Raw genomic sequence first — 15,712 nt, 5'->3', positions numbered from 1 at the left:
CTCTCTCTCTCTCTCTCTCTCTCGAGAGAGAGAGAGAGACAGAGAGAGAGAGAGAGAGAGTTCGGCCGGCATGGCTGCTGCCCGCTGACCGGCCTGACCCGGGGGTCGGGACGAGGACTACCAAATTGGGGAAAGAAAGGGGGCTAGGAGGTGGACCGCCTGAGAGCTGCGATCTTCTGCGCAGGAAAAGCGCCTCTAGGGGCCACTTGCTCCCGGGGGTGCACTGTGGCGATTTCCCTGGACCTTTCCAGCTTCGACGCTGAGCCTGCCTGACCAACTGGCTTCTCCAAACTGGAGACAACCAACACCAGCCAGAGTCCTGGGCAACCCCACCGAATTGTTCCGGTCCCCAGCTCCCAACCACAAGCCAGAATGTGAAGCTGGACAGATCCCAGCCCTCTTGCCGGGTAAACTCCATTCCTGCTCAGGATTGTCCGTTAGCGTGAAAGCAAAAGGATTCCACTGTCCCAAATTCCTGTTGCTTTTCCCTTAAAAACAAACACAAAACTTGAGATTGTGTACTCTTAACAGTATCCTGGCTGCTACCTCAGTAATACCCAGTATCAAACCAAAACTAAGCCTGATGTCTAGCTGTTTGTAATGATCTAGTTATGCAGTGACTTAGGTTCTACCGGGTTTTTTTTTAAGGTAGTGTAATGCTTTTAAACGAAGTATGTGGACGGTTCTCTTAACCATAAACTGGACTCTAGTGTATTTCACAATTTAACAAAATTAGTTTTTAGAGCTAATGGTGTAGACTAGTGGTGGTAAAGTGCTTGCTTAGCATTGCTGGAGGCCTATCCCTACCTAGCGCCACAAAAATAACTAAACAAGGCAAAATTAGTTTTTTCCCCCGGTACCAGGGATTAAACTTGGGACCTTATGTTTGCCACCACTGAGCTACATCCCCAAAATTAGCATTTACATGGAATAAACAAACTGACTTTCCATTATCAGATCTGTTTCAGATAGGCTTGTAAGGAATGGAGAAGGTTCCAGTAGTTTTAAGGTTAGCACTGCCCAGTTGTCTTGAAAATGCCATGCTTTATCCCCTTAAAGTTTACTTCTGTTTGTTTACATACATGGTAATGTGATGAATTTTCAGTGAGTTTAAACTGGGTTCACACAATACCATTTGATTTGTTTTGCTGTGAGAAGACAATTTTACATACTCAGCTTAAAAGAAAATTCTTAGATATACTAATGAGGGAGTCCTCCATAAAACCTCAACACCCAAACACCTTCATCCATTACTGCTGGAATATTTTATTTAAAAATGTGTCACAGTGAAGGACATATTCATGCTAGATTTTATAAATGTACACACATCCATGTAAAAACAAAGTATGTAATGTCACTGTTGGCCTGTCCAGAGGAGGAATTACTAGGAAGTTAATGTAGATGTTTATACTTCATTTGACAATAGCTTGTTTATCTGAACTAAGGTTTCAGATGCTTTGCAATTGACCAATGCTGTCAATAACAATTAAAGAACTACAAATTTCACTGTTTTGCCTTGGGTCAGAATTTTCAAAGATGGATAATTTTCACCAAGACTCTGTTGTTTAACCTAAAAAATTATTATCCTTAACTACAGCTATTTAATGGAATTTTAAGAGATTTACTAATGATTATCTCTGCAACAGAGGATATACTCAGAAGGAATGAATATCTGTCACTCTTACCAAAACACTGTTCTCTACAGAGCTCAAAAGAGCATTATATCATAATAAATCACTTGTTTAGATGCCATTGCAGATTTGGACTATGCTAAACAGAAAGGCAGCATACCATTTCTTATAGAGGAAGCCTTTAAAAAAAACTCCCTGAGGATGTTTTAGTAGATATGTTCAGACAAACATAGCAGCATTTTATTAACATGGACAGAGTAATACGGTCACAAGGAAATACTCGAAAGTCTAAAATAAATGGCCAGCATAAAATGAATACCAACGAGGGTAGGCATCCTAACATGTCTCACAGCTGCTGAATGAGAGTGGCTTGTAGGTAAGCAAAGAAGAGCAACATTTACATCACAAACTGACTGTAAAACACTTCATTACTCTGGGAAAGGTAATGAACAGTCATAACCCATAACTAGAAAGATGAGCCATTTGAGTGTATTAATTGGGTCAACCAGTTCTGTTAGATTTTAATACTGTGTGGTATTGATTTCCTCTACGTAATGAAGTCAACTTTCTTATTTTTTTTAACTTTCATATTCTTGACAGGAACATTAATCTTTTTGATTGAGACAGTCCAAACCCATCTGACCTCTGACACTGGGTCTAAGAGTGAACTACTTGCAACACTGATGCATTTTTCTTGAAGTCTTCAGTAGTGCTAAATCAGCATGTTAACATAATCTAAAAATGAAAATGACAAAGCTGCCACATAAATGAAAAGTATCCCATATTCTATCACGTGACAGAGAATTTGTGGTTAAAATTATTTAAGATCTGTGGCCACTCATTTAGCTAAGTGAAGAACACCAGTGTTTTAATAAGGTCCCTTTTTATCACATGACATTTCTAAGCAAGTATTTGGAATGCTCAGAAGATTCCAATTTTAGTTTCCCAGAGCCTCCTGAGACATAATTTAAAGTGGGACTTGATAGGAACAAGCATCTTCAATCTTCAGACTCTAGTTGAAACAGCAAAAATAGTTTCTGTTAAATCCTGGGAAACCTCAGGATAAGTGCCTTATTTGTGAAATGGAAAAAAGATCAACAAACAAAGATAAAGGATGCAACAGATACCAAGGTGGGTAAATGCCCAATCATTTTCAGTCCTCATAATGTGTGCAAAACTACGTGGGACAAGTAGGCCAAATCTAACTGGACAGTTTGAGGAAGATGTTTTCCTATTTGATGCACAAGAAATTATTTTATGGAAACGGGGATGGAAGAGGGGACAGTTCTATGCTTCTCACTGTGTTACCTTTATTATGTTCCCAGTGTCACTGAGACTAGCTTAAAAACAGCCTGGTCTGAGAATATTCTAATCACCAGCCGCCTTTTCCTCCTTTCTTCTTTTTCTGTTGCTGTTTCTTCTTTGTTGCTGGAGCCCCTGCAGGTTTCTGGTGTCTTGGGGGTATAATGTTACTTGTAGAGGCAGATACGGTTGCTGCACTGCCGGGTCTTGGGGAGGTAGGAGGACTGCTCACAGTTTTACTGGCATCCCTGAAATCATCACACCAGAAAAGTTAGGGTCATTCATAAATTCAACAAAAGTGTGTAAAGATGTATACATGTGGATTTTACTTTCTATACCTAACAATCTCTCACACATTTTTCTTTTAAGGTGGGGTCCTCCTCAGCTCCTACCCATTTTTATTTTGTATACAATTTTTAGGGGTTTATAACTAAAAAATAAGTAATACATGGTATAGGCCAATTTTTAGAAAGCTTAGAAAATAAAAAATTTACTCATCTGTAATTCTGTTATGTAGAAATAACTAACATTTTTAATGCTTCTTTCTAGTTACTTAATGTTATTGGTTTATGTACAGTTAGTTGAATGACTTCGTGTACTGCTTCCTTTTCCAACTATATGTCTCGTATTTACAATATATTAACAAATTCTGACCAAGAGCCTTCAGTCAATCTCAGAAACAACCCAGGTCCCAAGTGACCTCTTTGTGGAGCCATGACTTACAGTTCAGACGAAGATCCTGCAGTTGCTCCCTGAGTGCCCTTTCCAATCTGATCCTTCTTTTTACCCTTCTTTCTTCCTCGGTAGTAAGAACGTTCTCGCATTGGCAGCCATCTTTCTGGATCTGGGTTAACTTTTGGGTCGTAATTCTTAGGCAGTTTTCCTATGAAACAATTGATGAAGAAATGAGAGCTGTGCCTATAATAGTTTTAAGACAGTTTGTTTCAACAATGTGCCCATGCCTGGGAATAATACTGTAATTGAAATTGAGAAAATTTTATCTGTATAATCTAGCAAGGGACCCACCCCCCCATACTGAGGATTGAACCCAGGGCCTTTACACTGAGCCACATCCCCAGCCCTTTTTTCCACTTTGAGACAAGGTCTTCACTTAAGCTGTTAAACTGCCCAGGCTAGGCTTCAGGCATGTGTCACCAGGCCCAGTTGAAAAGACCTAAGCATGATACAAAATTCAGAGGCTGGGGCTGGGGATTTAGCTCAGTGGCGCTGCAACTGCCTTGCAAGCGCAAGGTCCTGAGTTTGATCCCCCAGTATCAGGAAAAAAAAAAAAATTCAGAGGTTATATAGAAAAAGATTTATCCTGTATAAAAAATCATCTCAAATATTTATTATTTTTATTTTTATTTGATAAGACATAATGCATATTTAACAGCAAAAAGTGTACTTACTATAGATTGGATTAATATCCTAATATAGAAAAAATTCTTGTTACTCAAGGAAAAATGGGAATAGCTACAATCAGGGTAAGCCAGAAGAAATAAAAACTGTTAAACGTGTGAACAGATGTTCAACTAATCAAAAATAAGGTATGAAAATTGACTGACAAATGTTAAGAGCAGTAATATTGTAAAATATTGGTGAGAAACCAACACTACTGGCAGAAGCATACATGTACTGGTATAGCCTTTGTGAAAAACAACTTAATTGTCCAGCACCAGTAAAAATTTACAGGCTTCTAGAAATTCATGCTGCTGAAGCCTATAAACTACAAAGTTACACAAGAATATTCTCTTTGTCATTCTTTAAGATAGCAAAATAACTATATAAATAAGAATGATTAAATTATAGCTAGACTATAGTAAACTATACAACTAGATTAAAAAGTGAGGTGGGTGTGGGCCAGGGATTTAGCTCAGTGGTTCCGCAACCTCCCCCCACAAGCATGAGGTCCTGAGTTCGATCCCTAGTACCAAAAAAAAAAGTGAGGTGTACCTATATTTAATAATTTGGAAAACTGTTCTTTATAATTCAGTCTAAGGTAGAGGAAACAAATTATGATATTATGTTCATATTGATTTTGTAAAACTTTTATTGACTGCGTGTGTAAGTGTATAATTATATGAATACAAAATTGGATGTATACAAAAAAAGTTAAGTAATCATCTCTGGGAGCATGCATTTGTGGTAGGGAATTTTCCATTCTTTATTCTATAATCTATTAAAAATTATTGTATAATTCTAACTGTTATATTCTATTATATATTATATGTATTCTATTCTAATTATTCTATAATTCTATTATCTCTCTATAATCTTTGTTTTTAGGACGGATATATATTATTTTATAAGTTCTAAAAAATGCTCATTTGGAAATAAAAAAATATTGAACGTGATTACTGCTACCTACACCTGTTTCCTTGAAGCATTACTAACACAAAAAACATTTAACTTAATTTTTATGCAAAGACTATGACAAGTGAAGAACCACTAAAACTTCTAGTAAAAGATAGTGGATTGAATGCAAGCATTAGTGTGAGCACTTTCTCCAAGTTCCACTAAAATGGTAACAAATACATTAAGAAAAAGAACAGGAGAAAAGAAAAAAAGTTATCAACACATTTTGGAAGCAAGAAAACAAATGGAGCAGTTGACAATAAACTTAGGTGAGTTCTAAAATATCATTGTACAAAATGAACAGGCAATCTGATGCATACCAGACTCTCCCCAAACTCAGGAGCACATAGGTGTGTAGGGTTAACCTCTGGATGAAGCTACACATAATATGTAATTCCACCCACTCTTTTTATGCATTAAGGAACACAGCTTAATGCCAATCAGTGTACAACATTCTCCTGCTTTATGGTTCAGGGCTGGGCATCCACCTGTGTTGGGCCAATCAGATTAATAAGAAAAGCTCGTTAAATTCAGAGGCCCTATCTGCCCTGCTAAATATAAATGACAAGCACATGGCCCTATTTCTAACAAACATCCTGAGATGAAAAGGATTCAGTCTTGTCAACATCAGAATAACGAGATACAACTACCACTGGGTCAATCAATCTGATGCTAACCTTCCTCTAGACTGCCAGTTTTATAAATGGTATATTTCTAAGCCAGTGTGAGGTTCTATGGTATTTGTAGCCTAATGTACAAGGACTTACTGTGTGCTAGGTAAGAGATTTTAATCTTAAGAGATTTTTCTTAGTTCTTTGAGCTAGATATTATCATTCTACTTTACAGATGAAAATCAGGCAGGTATGTCAACTGTAGTCACACAGTGAGAATACTATGGCAACAACTTGAGTTTAGGCCATCTCAGAGTTGCATTTATTAAAGTGATAAAACTAAATGTTAGCTGTAGTCAAAAAAGACACCAGAGGAAAGTGTAGTACACTTACATCCAAAGTTCTATATAAGGATAGGGTCAAGCTTTTATCATATAGAAAAGAATCTAAAGTTAATAAAACTTACCCTTCTTTTTCTTCTTCTTCTTTTTCAAATCTCCCTGACTGAAAGAGAAAAAAATTATTACTATCACTGTGATAAAATATTTATAGAGCATTAAGTATATTCAAAAGAACAAAGTGGCTAGGATATCAGTCTAGATTAAATTCAATCACATTTCAGATATTATACTTTCTGGAAGGTAGTTTAGAAAAGAGAAGTGACAATAGTTTTCAAAAAAGGGGTACCAATTACATTAAAAAAAAAACAACTAAAAGTGCTACACATGAAACTTAATGTAAAACTTTTTCAATGTAAATGGTATCTGTTCTCTGAAAACAGATGTTACCTCTTCTCCAAACCACCCCAGAGTATTTGGAGTGCAGCAGCTCAATAGTATGTGGAGTGTGATGGGTAAGTAATGTGCACAAACATGAAAATCTACAGTACTCAGGTAAGTTACCCTAGTGCAAGCTGAGAACATGTATAGGTAAAACAGCACTAAAGAGCATCTCTGAAAGGACATACAAAACAAATTACACTGCTCATGGTCCTGAGAGGGAAAAGGCTGGACAGGGGGAGGGGGGAAGAATTTTCTTTACTTTCTTTTCTCCCCCCAGGGCTGGGGATGGAACCCAGAGGCCTTGCACATATTAGGCAAGGACTCTAACACGGAGCTATCGTCCCAGCTCTATCTTTTAAGTTTTGAATCTTGTGAATTTATTTAAGTAAAACCTTTATTAAGTACATTGGCCAAAAAAAAAAATACTGAAAAGGGCCTAAGAAAACATTTCAAAATAAGTGTTAAACTACAACAAAAAGAGGGAGATAAATGTCTGTAGACTCCTTGGATATACTTCAGTGAGAAGCATAAAACAGTGAGCTAAAAAGGATGGTACAGCAAGTTACTGCTAAAATTGCATTCCATAAGTCATTCATTTCATAAGCCATTAAGTTCAGAATGAACTTGTTAAAGTTCATTCAGGATATCCTGAAGAATAAAAAATGCAATGTAGTCTCTTATTCTAGTACCTTAGTACTTCATTCTAGTACTTAAAATTCTGAAGTAGGATCCTATTTGCTCAGAATTTCCCAGAGGTTCTTAATTCTGTGCTTTTGCCCAGTTTGCCTTCCTCATTCTCCTCAGAATCCACAAAATCACTGCCCAAATGTCTTCCTCATTACCACTGTCCCAAAGAAAAACTTTTCCCTCTGGTGTACTCCTTTATAACATGCACAATCCTAACACATAACACCTTTATTGCAATTATTGTGTAAATATATTTCCTCTTGCTTTGTATTTTGGTTAACATCTACCACAAACCCTTTACATAGTGTAGCTTCAACAGAAACTAAACCTTTGTACCCAAAAGTTAGCATAAAGACCATTAATAATGTCTAGCAAAAATACTGCGCTGAAACTTAAAAACTTCAGTCATCCTCATGTTTCTTTAAGAAAAAAGAGATTAAAGAATTAGAAAAGAACTGTGGCTGGGCGTGGTGAGGCACATCTGTAATCCCAGCATTCAGGAGGCTGAGGCAGGAGGATCACAAAAAGAACTGTGCATTCTTATTAGTTACCCAACACTCGTTTTGGTAAGGAAAAAAGTATTGAAAATCTTTGAACAAGCCATATTTGAAAACCCATTTAGAACCCAGCTTGAGTTTATTTTATTTTGGGGTTCCTGATAAGGCTTGGAGTTGGAATCATGTGATGAATTGGAATTTGCAACAAGTTAACATCTTTAAGACTTTAGTCCTTAAATTTTTAAGACTTATTGTGAGGATACTTTTCATGGGGTTTCCTAATGAAGAAGGTCAGCCATACATACATAGTTGCTTTTTCGTGTGTGTGGTAGTGGAGATGGAATCCAAGGCCTTAGGCATGCCAGGCAAATAAATGCTCTACTACTCACATCCCCAGCCCTGTCTTAAGGAAAAAAATTCAGATTTCAAAAAGCTTTCAAAAAAGGAGGAAATAATGAAAAATTATGAAAGTCGCAAAACTGGAGAAGTGTTTCATCTTTTCCGTGCTCTATTCTGAATCAAAAAAAGAATCTTAAACATTTTAGCATGAGGCTCTGCTGATTTTAAGATGGTAATTTGGGAGAATAAGGAAAGAATCAGAATCAGAATCTGACTTACTGTAAATGAATGAAGCTGGCTAGCCTTTCTTCCAAATTGGCAAAATAAACCATCTCAACTTTGGTTTAGAAATACTAAATGATTAGCCAGGTGTAGTGGCACACACCTGTAATCCCAGCACTTGGGAGGCTGAGGCAGGAGGATTGCCACAAGTTTGAGGCCAGCCTGGGCTATATAGTGAGTTCAAGGACAGCCTGAACTGCATAGCAAGACCCTATCTCCAAAAAACAGAACAAAGTAAAACAAAAAACACTAAATGATGCGCTAACATCCAGTAGCTAAAATCCATGTATATCAGGCTACATCCAGTAGAGTAAATCCAGCCAACAGAATGTTTTGCATAAAAAGATGAAATATGTCTACATTTAGCTGATGGAAAGATCTCCAGGACTCACTAAATTCAATGCAAGCAAATTAGAAAATAGTATAACAGCATCCGTCCCTCTTCTGTGAGAAACAACAACAAAAGAATCTAAGGAAAATATTTATAATTGATCTTGTGTATGTAGACACCAAGAAAAAGATCTGGAAGATACACTATGTCGGTGGTGGCAAACCTATCGCATGCTGTTTATGTGGGCTGTTTATGTCACTGAAGGTTCTAAAAGGTTTGCCAGCACTGCACTATGTTAATACCTGAGGTTGGTTTTGGGCTGAAAGGATGAGGGGAAACAAGGAGTATGTGCTGGGCACAGTAAAAGAGAAGGAAAAGAAACAAAGAGGACTTACGCTTCATTCATTTGGAATTTCTTGGTTTTTGGTTTTTTTTTTTTGGTACCAGGGATCAAACTCGGGACCTTGTGCTTGCGAGCCAGGCACCAGAACCACTGAGCTAAATCCCCGGCCCTGGAATTTCTTGAGAATGTATTTTTTTATTCTTTATATAATTTAAAATCAGCATTAGAGACTGTTTTAGAAATATTTTTAACTAGAAAAACATTACCCTTGCTCCTTTGGCTGACTATCTCCAGTGACTTTTCCACCCTTCTTCCGAATATACGTAGCACCAGGAGAATTTTCAAGAGCCTCGACATCTACTTTTAGAGACATACTATCTGATGAAGGCAAGTGTTTACTAAGACTGGGAGAGAAGAGGAGTTCAGGAACATAACGCACACACGTCAGTCAATATATGTATGCCAACAGAACAAGATGCTTATCTTTTCCTTATGCCCTTCATCAAAAGCAAACCTTATTCTTAAATTTTCTACAGAATAACAAATTGGCAAGTCATGTCAATTATGTAAGCACACATTTTGAAAACAGAACGTAAAGGGTCACAATCTTATCATTTATTGCTTAGCTCAGTGATATACTTCAGGGTAATCCTACAGCCATCATCAAGCTTATAAAATACAGGCTTGCTCACCTCCACCACCCCACCTTAGGTTTGGGAACACACCTTGATTAGAGTAGCACATATGACCCAAGCTCAATCCATCAGGTCACTGAACCCCCCATGGACAGTAATTGAGATGGGCATGCAATCCAAAAACTTTAATCAGAATAACAATTTCAGAATTTATGCACAACTACCCTTAACATATGCTGTTGTTTCATTTATTTTTTTGTGTGTATGGGGCTGGACTTAAACATGGAATATAGACTGACTTCCTTTTTGCTTCTAAATCAGTCTACCTCAAGGTAGAGCTGCCACTGCATTTTTCAATCACATTGATTAGTAATTCTAATATCTGCTTTTACTAGTTAGGAGGTTTTATTGTTAGTTAAAATTTACAACAGAAAAATACCTGGCCAATACACAGCTACTGGAAGAGCTCTACATTATACAGGGAGCTGTCAGCAACAACCACCAAAAGGATACACTTTTGCTTTCTCTGGATCTACAAGTGAGTAAGCAGAAATAAGCTGTGCCAAGGTATGAATATCTTTTGGATTTTGCCTAAAAGAAGAAATAAGAATGTTACTAAATAGCTTATGAAACTAAGAGCTTAGGTAACATAAACAAGGAGAATAACTCCCTCATATTCAATAACAGCAATAAAATGTGGATTTCTACATCTCCAGCTTTCAGAACTTACTTCCATAGCTGTTCTAGGTCACTAATTGCCTCCTTTTTCCGCCCATATTTGAGTTTGAAGTTTGCTGCTTCTCTTATCAAGGACAAATGAGCAGGAGATTTGGGCTACAAGTTCAATTAAAAAAAATTAAGTTAAATATCCAGCAAGTCAATGAAGTTATATTTATTAGATCTTTACAGTGGATCTATCCATTAAGTTTTACTGAATGGCTGAAACAAACCACTCACACATACACAGGGATGTGAGTAGATAGATTACTGTGCAAGTAATCACCAATTAGGAAGCTGAACATATCATATCCCTAGTTAGTTGTATGACTACAAACGGTCTCCAAAATTGAATCTTAAAGATAAGCCACCATACTTTAACATAATACTCCCCAGATCCCTGAGGCCCTCTACTAGTAGTGGTAAGAACACACTGGTAAGGTGGGGACTTCCTGTGCAGAGACCCATAGTGGAAAAAATGAAAGATGCTCCAATTAAATGAAAACATCATTAATTATCCCAGGTACTACTGTTCCAAAAATTACTGCCACCCAAGGATTCCCTAGCCATTTATGATGACCTTTCTGATCTGCAATCATTGTGCTGTCATTCTTATATCCTGTGATATGTGCACACAAGTGCACATATATGCACATAGAGGAAGGAGTTTCAAGAAACATGCTTTTCCATTCTGCAGCCATTCTTTAGATCTAAAATCTTTATTATGGACCAGGTATACTTAAAAAAATGAAGTTGATAGTCTAATAGTATCCCAATTTTAATGTGATGACTTGGAATATTTTAGTTCTCTGAAATTTTGAGTTTATTACTGCAGCTTTTTATTATTTAGGTAAAAACATGTTCTTGTAACATTTTACTCTCTTTACTTACCTGATGGTTTTGGTACCACTGGATAGCCTGTGTGAAGACCTCAATGGCACTATCAATATCTTCCTCATGGCTGTACATGGTCACTAATGCGGATACCTGCCAATCAAAGGTATACATTTATTCTCCCTTCACTCCCAGAATACACTTTCTGAAATAGTCAATAAAGATTTCTAGGCTCTTTGCTAGCACCTAGTCATATAAAAATGACTCCTTAGATAGCACAACTTTACTCCTAGCAATACCATGAACAGTGTTTTCCAAATATAAAGGTAGTTTATCTAGTAAATATACCTTTTTCACTAAAGCACTGTTGGGTCACAAATGGTTGGTAAGTCTGAAAGTTGAAAATCAGTATTTAGATACGCTTATTCAGTAAGATACTGCTGAACATTCAAGTGTATGACCACTGAGGCTGAACTCCCAGGACAGCTGCATGTGGACTGAACTGCATAATGCCAGGGGAAAGACTACTTAGAAACTATCAAGGACAGCAAAGAGGCCCACAGCACTACAGTGGAGGGGGAGGAAAACAAGGAGGAGCCCTTCAAGATGAGGACAGAAAGTTAGAGACAAAACAGACTTTTAAGAAACATCAGTAAGACTGATAAATGTGTGGCCAGACTAATCAGGAGAGGTGGAGGGAGGCAGGACACAAATAACAGGTGCAGGAATGAGGGAAGTTCTACAGATAATAAGAAGATAAGAGAATAAAGAGCCAAACAAAAGACAGATACAGAGGAAGTAGGGAGATCTTTTTCAAATGGGTGGGGGAACAAGAGATAGAGGGGGGAAAGAACCGGGGATAGAAAAGATGATAAAAACAGAGCTTCTGCATATATGAAGGGGACCAACAGCTGGATGGAGCAGGGAGGGAGGGGAAGGGGAAGGGATGAAAAACAAAAAAAAGAGAGAAAAAAATTAAGATGTATTATGTACCAGTATCAACTCCTTATGATAATTGTAAGTGTTACATATTGCAAACATGTACTAATAAAAAAACTGAAAGTAAAAAAAAGGGGGGGGATATTATCTACAACTTCTATGGCAATAAATTCAACAATTTAGATGAAGTGGTAAGTTTCCTAAAAGGTAACAGAAGATCAGATATAAAATATTAGAAACATCTTATTTTCAGCCATATAGTATATTGGATTTGTTTCTAATTTAAAGTAACAATAGTACAAACCTTACAAAATGAATCAAGAGAAAGTACTACCATAATATTATTACACACTTATTGAGTGCTAACTGCAAACAAGCTGGGTTGGAGAATACAAACATGAATAAAATAGATGCACATCCACTATGAAACATTTCCAGTTTTCTTAGCTGTACTAGTGATCTAAACCCATCATAGTTGAATAATCAAAGAACTGTATGTTAAATTTGTTGGCCACTATTACCAAATTGCTTTAACTCAAAGAAATCACAGCGACTTGGCAAACATGTAGGTGAAGGAATTTCCTGTATAGTTCTGAGATTTTTTTTTAGGTTGGTTTCTATTGATAATATAAGGCCTGAACAGTGCCAGGTATAGCTGATGGAGTAATAAACCAATTAAAAGCATAGCACAAAATAAACTTAAATTTATAGCAGTTAAGTAACTGTCATTACTCCCTCAACTACTTCTACTTTATAAATGTATATAAGTAGAAATTATAATTAACAAACATCAGATATATAAATGGAATATCAATTCCAATATCTTTTTGCTCTTGTAATATTTTAGTTACAAACTCACCATGCCTGGTTTATGCTTTAACTCTTCTATGCTTCTCAGAATTAGACATGCTTTGGATATATTACCTTAAGAGATTAAAAACAAAATCAGCACCACAGTAAAGAAAGTATATTGGGGGGAGGGCAAGAAAGTTTACTTCATTCCATCACTTTTCCTTAGGAAAGGTATCAAGAATCTTATTTTGTAACATCTCTCTTTGTTTTTTAGTCTCATGATGTAGTTCAGGCTGGGCTTGAACTATGTTCCCTGGTTGGCCTCCAGCTCATAGAAATCTCCTGCCTCAGCTTTCTGAATGGTAGAATTTACAGGCATGCACCACCATGCCTGGCTTGTAACATCTCTAAATATGTAAGCTCTGGGGTCTTGGGAGACGGTGTATGCTTTTACAGATAAGGACAAAGACTTGTGAGGAAATAACATACCTTGCTGAAGTTCAGAAAGAAAGCTTAATGGCAGAGTTGCTACAGAAAAGAAGTCTTTCAACTTCCAGTCTGTTGGTTTTCTTTCTTTCTTTTTTTTTTTGGTACCGGGTAGAACTTGGACCTTGCACCTGCAAGGCAGGCGCTAGAACCATTGAGCTAAATCCCCGGCCCTGTTGGTTTTTAGCTCATATCAGACTAATGAAAGTGGTGATGGGGACCCTTCCCCAAAGGCCTTGAAATATGCTGTTATAGACATGAGTGCAATGGAAAATTTGTGGGGTTAAGATTCTGATTTTCAGCCACAATGTCATCCCAGCACTCGGGAGGGTGAGGCAGGAAGATTGCTGTGAGTTCAAGGTCAGTCTGAACTACATGAGACCCTGCCTCAACCACCCGCCCCCAAAAGATTCTGATTTTCTATTCATTGAAAACCTCAATAACTTGAACCCTCCATTAAACCATGACTGACTCAATAATTTTGGAATGATAAATAAAATGAAGTTTGCAAAAATTTGCAAAGATATTAGCAGCAGTTTTAAATCTTTCTTTCATTATTGCCTCATGAAGGAGCCTTTTTAGACATTTTTTTCCTAATTGCCAACTCTCCTTCCCTAATCCATGACATTTTTATTTCTGCCATTGCAACAGCTAAGCTTTGGTTGACCATTTATCATCCCCATTGAGAAGGTATGCTCTACATCACAGATGTCTGGCAGAATTTCCTGTAATGATGGAAATGCTCTATTATCTGTGCCAGACAACACAGTGGTCACTAACTGCACGAGGGTAGCTAGTACAACTGAGGAACTGAAATTTAAATTGTTTAATTTTGATTAATTTAAATTTGAAATAGCTACAGGTGGCTAGTGGCTAGTGGCCAGTATACTATTCAACACAATTTTAGATAATCACTCAAGGTTGGTTCAAAACAGCAGCAAAATACTGGTAGTTCTCTTATTAAGAATCAAACACATCAGTTATTAAATTCTACAGCTGGCAAAGTATAAATGAAGGATAAAAGGCTCAGGTAAGAAATACTGGAAAGAAAAAAAAAAAGAAATACTGGAAAGAACAATGTAAAGTAATCCCTTTCTTATTCACACAAGTATTACAGGTGGCAGACATAAAAGCAATTTTACACATGACATACCTAGGAAATCTGAGTAAGATCTTTTGGAACAGAGGAATCTTTTCTCCTACTGACCTTCAATGCCCAGATTGAGGTTCATTCTCATGATTTAGGAAAAGCTCGAAAAAAGGTCACTAAAATTGCCAGAGATCACACAACCTAGCTTCATGTTTGAAACAACAAAAACTATGCTTTACCATTTCACAAAAAGTTTAAAATCAAATATTAGTACCTTGAGAAATTTTCAACTGTGCCATGGTCAGCTTAATGTCAGCTGCATTTTCTGGATGCTGATCTGAAAATTCCTAAAATATTTTCAGTTGGAGAAAAAAGTCACAATTAATCTACACAACTGCAGTCATTAAAATTACTCATCTCAACTAAATAAGATTTTTAAAGTATTAAACTTATTTCAGGTTAAAATCTTAACTTGGAAAAAAATAATTTGGGGGGGTACTGGGGATGGAACTCAGAACCTTGCACTTGCGAGGCAGGTGGCAGCACCACTGAGCTGGATCCGCGGCCCTGGAAAAAATTTTATTTGACATCTGTTTTGCTTTAAATAAGGTATGTTCTGAAAGTATAATCTATTAGCAAATTTCCTGGAAGTCACTTACAAAGAAACAATAAGGACTACTACATAAACTTTTTTTAAAGGAAGACATTCAAAGAGTGCCTCCTTATTGAAGGTCCTTGATAGGCAACTATGCCTCTCAGGATGGTCCTAATTATTACCCCGCTAAACTTTCCAACATAGTCTCTACTCAAGAAATTCAAACATGTAATATTAGCAGGAGTGAGTTAATAAAAATTAAGTATCTCCACAATTGCTTGAGATTTTGGAGTAGGTAGGATTTGCCAGAGAATACACTATTGAGACAGAAGCTTTAGTACTGGTATTATAAGCCTAAAACCAGGCCCTAACTCATATTAAATGCATCATCATGGGCTAGGATTTGGCTCGGTGGTTCTGCTGCCTGCCTCGAAAGCGCAAGGTCCTGAGTTCAATCCCTGGTA

General features: G+C 37.0%; 1 protein-coding gene across 2 annotated transcripts in view; it reads right to left on the bottom strand.

The window, feature by feature from the left end:
- Positions 1-1,246: 1,246 nt before the first annotated feature.
- Srp72 (signal recognition particle 72) overlaps positions 1,247-15,712 on the bottom strand; it is a 31,615-nt gene continuing 17,149 nt past the window's right edge. For both annotated transcript variants that reach the window (XM_004849694.4, XM_087187703.1), the window contains exons 11-19: positions 14,928-15,000; positions 13,145-13,209; positions 11,404-11,499; positions 10,526-10,629; positions 10,309-10,386; positions 9,427-9,564; positions 6,366-6,403; positions 3,657-3,816; positions 1,247-3,181 (exon numbers count right to left, since the gene is read on the bottom strand). In XM_004849694.4, the coding sequence (XP_004849751.1) occupies positions 3,004-3,181; positions 3,657-3,816; positions 6,366-6,403; positions 9,427-9,564; positions 10,309-10,386; positions 10,526-10,629; positions 11,404-11,499; positions 13,145-13,209; positions 14,928-15,000 (930 nt within the window). In that variant the 3' untranslated portion in view covers positions 1,247-3,003. The remainder of the gene's footprint in view (positions 3,182-3,656; positions 3,817-6,365; positions 6,404-9,426; positions 9,565-10,308; positions 10,387-10,525; positions 10,630-11,403; positions 11,500-13,144; positions 13,210-14,927; positions 15,001-15,712) is intronic.

This window comes from Heterocephalus glaber, unplaced genomic scaffold, assembly GCF_053883595.1.
Source record: "Heterocephalus glaber isolate CG9 unplaced genomic scaffold, H.glaber_assembly_v1.0 deba00001509, whole genome shotgun sequence".
Classification (NCBI taxonomy): domain Eukaryota; kingdom Metazoa; phylum Chordata; class Mammalia; order Rodentia; family Bathyergidae; genus Heterocephalus; species Heterocephalus glaber.
This window is presented reverse-complemented; position numbering and strand designations above follow the sequence as displayed.